The 7692-nt window shown below is 39.2% G+C and overlaps 1 protein-coding gene across 5 annotated transcripts in view; it reads right to left on the bottom strand.

The window, feature by feature from the left end:
- The window catches only part of MKX (mohawk homeobox), a 79209-nt gene that overhangs the window by 61955 nt on the left and 9562 nt on the right, over window positions 1-7692 (bottom strand). For all 5 annotated transcript variants that reach the window (XM_034930192.3, XM_003821433.5, XM_034930190.3 and 2 more), the window contains exons 3-4: window positions 6462-6621; window positions 336-489 (exon numbers count right to left, since the gene is read on the bottom strand). In XM_034930192.3, the coding sequence (XP_034786083.1) occupies window positions 336-489; window positions 6462-6621 (314 nt within the window). The remainder of the gene's footprint in view (window positions 1-335; window positions 490-6461; window positions 6622-7692) is intronic.

Below are 7692 nucleotides of genomic sequence, written 5' to 3' on the forward strand. Positions count from 1 at the left end.
ATATATTTAAAGTATATAAAATTATCTTTGATAGTCAAGATCAATTTTTAGGCAATGAAAGCAAATATTTATGTCATCTCTCGCTTATGGTATTTTAATTTTAATGAATTTCACTGAATATGTTATTCTGACACATGGTATATCTATAAACAAGAGGAAATGGCCATCATTCCTTTGGTCATTTATAGTATTATAAAGATGAAGTTACTTCATGCAATAAAAAAGAACCGTTAAGGCACCATCATATTTTGTGAGAGCAACCTTAAAAATAGCAATTATGGTGAACTTGCTAGTAGAAGCAAAACAAAGAAAGCAAAATAAAAATATTAACAAACCTTCAGAACATGAGTCATCACTGCTTACGCTAAGCCGTTCAGCATTGCCTTGAACATACTTGTTGTATAACTTTATTCTCAAAGCCCAGCTTAAATCTGGCTGTCGAACGGTATTCTTAAGCCGACGTCTTGCATTAGCAAACCAATTTGACACCTAAAACGGTATTATTTTTCAATTAACAAAACTTAAAAACATTATCCATGGTGCGATTATTTTCTCATAAAGGAGCTAAGCCTCTCTCAGCACCTCTGATCATTAAATATTCTCAGGACATAAGAATACCGGACATTCGCATCCATTCATTCATTTGACAAACATGTTGCTTACTACAGACACTGAGCATTTAGTGTATTTGTGGAATAAGGAAAAATGAAAAGGCCCTGACATCAAAAAATTTTAGTAAAAGTCCAGTAAGAGAAGTAGGAGGGTATACAAATAACTAGTATAAGAAAGAATGTGATGAATGGCATACAAGACATTAAAATGATACGAGTCCAAAGGAAAGAGGGGTTACTTTCATATATGACACCAGCCTTTCTGAGGAAGTTAAGTGAGCCTTTGAAGAAAGTCCAGAATAGGTCAGGTCAAGAGGGAAGGGAAGTGCATTCCCAATAAAGAGGACACAGGAACAAATAGAAGTGAAATTCCACAGAAATTGTAGGGGTTGAAGAAGAGGGAAGAGTTAAAGATGACCTTGAGTCATCAAGCCTGTGGAACCAAGAGAAGGGTAGTGCATTTGGGGAAGGAGATGAAACTTTCTGAGGATAAAATGATGTGTTTGGCTTGGGCAATGTCTAGTTTGAGGTGCTAATACTGGTGACATGTCTGGTAAGAAAATAAAAGTGGTATCTGAGATTGAAGGGAGGGGATGAGCAAATTCAAGAGGAAAAGGCACAGAGGTAATAGCCAAAGTTGCAAGAGTAGAGAGAGTGAAAGCAGGGTCAAGGGCCAAGCTTTGGAAACCATTAGAGATGAAAAAAGTGGGATCTGTTCGCTTCCAAAAGAGGCGTTAGCAAAACAGAGGTAGAACCATGGGTGAAGAGGGGGAAAATAAACCAAAGAACTCCTCACTTTAAGCCAAAAGTCAAATGTTTCTTAGACAAATAGGTGAAGGCAAAGAAAGAAATATTTCAAGACAAAGAAAAGCTACTTCCATTCTTTTTTTTTTTTAAGATGTTACTGGATTTGATACTTGAAATTTCTTCTAAAATACCAGGTTATCATCAGTGCATAGATTTTTAGAAACTCAAAAGGGCAATACTTGCCTTTAAAAGAATGAAACATGGGAAGAGAATTAAATCTTTCTGCCAGTTTGGTCCAGAACATGACCAAACTGAGGAATTTAAGCTAGGCTTTGAAGAAAGGCCAGATTACTATAATGGTTTGTGTGGCAATGTTTGCACTGGAAATTTCTACTTTTTTTTTCTAGATTTATACTATAAATACACATTTTTTGTGCATTACTCAAGTCCTTATTATTCTACTTAAAAAAAAATCTCAAATTATACTTTTTCTCCCTGTCCTCATGGGTAAACACATGGTGGGTTTCCCATATGTATTTAATATTCAATATAGTCAATATTGTCTTCTTTGTACCTGAAGCAATGATAGTTATCCTTTCAAATTTATATGCAATGACATATTATCTCACTGTGGCATTTCAGAAGTCAGTCTTCACCAATGCTTCTTCCTGCTAAGCTATGTTACTATTACTAAGATTCAGTCTGACTTCAAATTCTCAGTCCTTCCCATTCTCTACAGACAGACAACAAAATTATTGAGTGACTATTGTACTTTAGCCATGGTTTTAAGTCCTAGGAATGAATAAGCTTTGTCTTCTGCACTCCCGGAAGGACTAGCGGAAAAGAACTACACATAATTAACTGGGATACACTGGTGAACATTAGCTGTGGAAGCACAAGGAGCCTGATCCCTTTCTTCAAGAAATTTCTCAAACTCCCTTGGATTCTTCAACTCACTGCCAAAATCTTCATCCAACTACTTTATCCAGCCATACTACTAGCTGGGAATTTGAAAACATTTCTCTTCTAACTTCCCTGTCTTCCATTCTGTTCTCTTAAATGGATCTTAGCAAGTATCATCAAATTCAAGAATTGATGCACCATTTTGATTTAGTCACTTCACTTCTTCAAATCCTCATAAATGTCCTGTTATCCCATAATCACCATACAGTGGAAGAGGGCCTGGCTTCCTGTTCTGAATTTGCCAAAAACATGCTGTGTGAATTTGGATAAATTATTCAACTTTTCTGAACTTTGAATCCTTCATCTCTAAAATGGATTTGATGGTTCCTAATATCCTTGCTAGCTCTAAAAATTAAGATGGGTGAATACACCCCAAGTTCCCCTACAGCAATGTTAATTTCCTTTATACTAGGTACTAACCTCCCTCTGTTGACCAGTACTGTCTCCGGCAAGAGTGTTTTCGTCCTTCTTTGCTCCTTTCACACACAGAGTACAGCCTGCAACTTCCCCTAGATCATTCATATTTACTAGAATCCAACTCCAAAACATTTTTGTAACTTTCTTTACTCAATGGGATATAATTCAGACTAACCTTAAATCTTAACTAACCTTGAATCTTCACACAGCAACCACACATAGTACAGTGTAAAATCCAATTCTTATGAAACTCTTCTTATAATGAAAATGCAATGGCCTTCTAATTTTTAAAAAAAGTAATACACTACCCTTCTAACAGACAAAAATGGAGGAACATTTAAATGATTTAAATGTCATAGGGGATTAACTAACTTTTCGTGTATAGGAGTCATATCTCTTTTAAGTTTTATATACTCGTAGTCTTTTTTTTAACCATATTATAATAGTTACACATTAGGTGATTTTCCAGAAAGGTTTGCTGATGTCTACTATAGACTGTTTCAAAACTGATTTCATAAATTGACCACCACCCAATCTGGTAATATATATATTCTGCTGGGGTTTTTTGTTTTTTTGTTTTTTCAGTACAACTTAACAGCTAGATACACTCCAAGGTCTTTAATGTGTATTTGCAGTAGGTCCTGCAAACAGCAAATAGTTAGTTAACAAATTTGCATATACTTGTTTTGCATTTCTTTCTGGATGAATTAATGCAAATTCCATCTGTTTCACTGAAGGTAAAAATATCGGTTCAAATTTTCCACTTTTAATCTACTATGGATTCCTTCGGGTTGTCGTTCATATTCTCTTCAAATTGTATTTTACATGAAACAGGTCTCCTTAACCAAGGATAGGTTCTGGAACAGAATTTTAATGTCAAACTGAATGCTATATGTGTATATATGTATAGATGTTTGGGCCTCTAAGCTTTCACTATAAAATATGGGAGATAGTTAGATATGACTAATTTATATAATTATGATTTATATCAGTATCTATCTATCTATCTCCCATATTTTATAGTGAAAGATTAGAAGGCCAAACATCTAGAAGCTGGGAGGGAAAACTAAATAATATTCATCCTACTTTAACAAAGGTGTTTACATTCATCATGTTGACAGAGCAATTGTTATAGTACACCCAAAGGGATAAACTGGCATCTGTCCATGTTTGAACACACTGAATTAACGAACTTCTGAGCTATTCAACTGAAATATTGAGCACTTCATTTCCACACCATGTAATATAACACTTGGAATAATGAATAAGGACTGATCTGAGATTTTGTTGAATATTTAACGTTATTATAAGCCTTGTAGCTGATAATGGCATATATATGTCAGCAGGCACACTCAATACCAAGCAAAAACAGAGTTATGTCAACAGAGGAGACAGAATCTAGGAACATAGCAGTTTTAACAAATCGTATGTGGACATATCACAGGAATATGAGACTTTCATTATTAGAGGAGGAAGCATTAACATCTACTCATTATTCCTTGATAAGTTCTATATCCTGCAATAATACAAACCCCAATCACATACCATTTTATACTATTCCACAATAAAGCTGTTTATATTTTGAGAGTACAGAGTGTATTTCTATAGCATTTGAACAATGATCAGCCATAGGATCAGCCATAAGATCCGTTGGTAATTCTATACATTTTTATTTTTTCCATTTATCACTTTAAAGTTTCAGAAACCAGCTTCATTAATAATAAAATTTGAAATCATTATACAGTTGTCATTTATTATTATAAAAATTATCTTACCCCACTTAAAATTACATATTTCTGTGCATTTTTATTTTCTGAGCACTAGTGTAAGAGAAAAAAAGTGTTTTGAATGAAAATTTCATGTAAAGCATATTTTAAAAATGTAATAGCCTTACCAAGATCTAAATGTAAAAAGCATTTTTATTTGTATTTGAACTATCATTACAGGTGGCAAATAATTTAAAATTATAACTACTTGTATTGCAGCTCAACAAAAACCACTACATAAGAAAGTTTAAATGGCTCTCCTAATGACAAATGCTACTTCATAATTTAAAAATGTCCTAAAATATGTCATCAATGTTCTTTTGTTTTCTATATGAAAGAATAGCCTCTATTAAATATGAAGCTCTATAATCGGCCAAAATAACCTAGTGTTTCATTGCTGACATCACTGTGAAATATTCAGATAACTCTATAAATTAGTGTATTTTAAAAATAAGTAGCATACTTATTTAAACTGAAATTTCAACATAGGTTATTTATTTTCATAAGTCAGGTTTTTCTGACTGGAATAATTTATTTCAAAACTACTTTGGTAAATTGCTAAAAGATTCATAGTTTTATGTTAAACAGATATTAAGCCAAGAACACTAAATTAATTTTCCCCTCCACTGCTGCAGCAAATCACTATTAATACCATTGCCTGATAATATGAAAGAAAACAGATGTTTTTGTATATAATTATATTCTGAAAATAAGCAGAAATTACGTATTCTAGTATTGATAGCCTGACAATAAGTCAACTTTCATGCCTTGTCAAACTTTCCAGTAATTCCTAAAGGGAAATTTTAAATACTCTGGAAAGCAATCTTTATTTTATCTACTAGTTCCTTTTTTCTTTTTGGAGTTCCTGCTTACTGTAAATTTAGTGGAATGGCCAAATTTTCACAATCAGGTAATGCTACCGCAATGTGCAAAACTTTTCACCTGATGTAGCTCCTCCTCCTCTTCTTTCTGAATAAATTTGCCTATTTGCATGTAAAAAAGTTCAAGCCACCGTATTTATTTTAAAAAATTGTGACATGACGGGAAGAGCATTTGATCTGGAATTATTTATTTCCAGGCCTCTGTCTCTTACTGACACAACTGCCCCAAGTCTTGATTATGTGAAGTGTAAAATTCTGATAGTAACTGCCTACAACATCGTGGTTTTGTGAACAGTAAGATTCAGTTTTGAAAAGCTAGTCAAATGTAAAGTAACGTTGTTCACCAAAGAACACACAAACTTTGCACCATTTCTCTACACTTGGCAAAGTAACCCAACCATCTGAAATCTGCCTCCTCTCCTTAAGCCCAGCAGAAAAGCATCAGGAGCAAAATGCTGTGGATTGCAGCTAATGTTTAGGATGCTTCCTATTAAAAAATAATAATAAATAAGTGTGTGTGTGGGGGGGGGTTGTTGATCCAAACACCATTTCTTATCTTTCTATCCCCTACTCCTAGCTGTCAGTAATGGTAATTTTGAAAGTTACTCTGTACCTGAGCTTTAATACTGGGCCTTAATATGGAGCGTCACACTGCGTGGTTCTCAAAGTGGGGTTCCTCCCTAGCCTCTGCTTCAGTAACACCTGGGGCCTTGTAAGAGATGCAAATGATGGTCTCACCCCAGACCTGCTGAATCCGAAACTCGGAGGTGGGGCCTAGCGATTCGTGTTTTAAGCTCTCCAGGCGATTCTGATGCTCACTAATGTTGAACCTTCTCGTAAGTCTGCAGTTTACTTTTCACTTCCCTACCTGACAGCGCATCCTGCATTCTTTCCTGCACGGAGCATCTGCACTGAACTGAGGGATGAGGGTGAGAGGTAATTCAGAAACTCCCACAGCTCGGCTCCATCCCTCTCCAGGTAGAAGCGCCACGTGGAGAGCCACACGAACTCTAAGCGTTCCCGCTCTTCAGCCCCTTGCGGGAAAACGGATCAGGGTGTTAATGGGTCCTGATTACCTGCACTAGCGTCATCTGCGAGCCGAGGGCCAAGAGTATCTTCTCGGTCTTGGTGGGGTACGGGTTGTCACGGTGCTTGTAAAGCCACTGCTTGAGGGGTCGCGCCATGTCTTGCAGGGCCTGCCGCTTGTGCCTCACCTTCCCGCCATTCTGCCGGGCGCTGGGACATGGGGAGAGGAGGCGGCCCTGGTGAGCGACGCGTTTGCCCGCCCGGCCCCTCCACGCCCCGGCCAAGCCCGGGCCCCGCATCCAAGCTGCGCATTCCTGCCTTGCGCCCCTGCTCTGCGCGCGCCCAGAGTGTTTGGGAGAGGCAGGAAGTGGGAGCCACACAGTTTCTGGATGGGGAGATCATTTCGATAGGTTTATCTTGAATAGGGGGATACCTTGAACCCAATACCCCAAGGTTAGAGGTTTAGAAGACGAAGGTCAAGTGATTTGAAGAATACTGCTATTCCAGTCGCGTATCTGGGCAGCGGGGCTAACTGCTACCCTTCCCTCGCCCGCTGGCGCCGCACCCTCGAGTGGCCCTGGCCTGGCAGGCCTGGCAGGGTATGCGGCTGGCTCTCGAAACTTCCCTCGGGGATCTCTTGTCTGCTCCCAGAGGCTTTCCGTCGCTTGTGGTCAGGGGAAAGGTCGCCGACTGGACATAGGGAATAAAGCAAAGGAGCATTGCCGCCCCGGCTCTCTTTAAGCTATTTCCTTTGATCTTTTAGGAAAAGGGGGAAACTTTCCAAAGGAGTTGGTGGTTTGTGGAGGAAAGCTGCAGAACCCAAAAACACCGTCGGGCCGTTTCCCGACTAAGGGAGGGTTAAAAGTACGGCAAGCTCTGTCCCATCATGTAAGGTTAAAAAGACCTCAGGAAAAGCACATTCAAAGGGGGAGGAGGCAGAGGCAGCCAGGAGCCTGGAGCGTGGCCTGGGGCGCTGCGCTCCCTCACGGGTCCGGGAGGTGTCGCGCGCGGCCGCCAGCGAGCCCAGCCGCTCCCCGAGGCTTGCGCGCCTGCGCCGGAGCCTCCTGGGTTTCTGCCTCTTTAAATACTTTGAAATGCACTTCCACCCGAAGCGACTGGTAGTAACATTTTGACGAAACCGAATCTCTGTTTTACTAAGCAGCGACGCCGCAGAACAAGCAGCTGATGCAATCGTTCAGGTGGAGGCGGCTAGGACGGCCGCCCCTCCCCGGCGGGGCGCCCGGGGAGCCACCGGATCGGGCCAGGCAGAGCCTGCCCTCC

Source organism: Pan paniscus, chromosome 8, assembly GCF_029289425.2.
Source record: "Pan paniscus chromosome 8, NHGRI_mPanPan1-v2.0_pri, whole genome shotgun sequence".
Taxonomy (NCBI): Eukaryota; Metazoa; Chordata; class Mammalia; order Primates; family Hominidae; genus Pan; species Pan paniscus.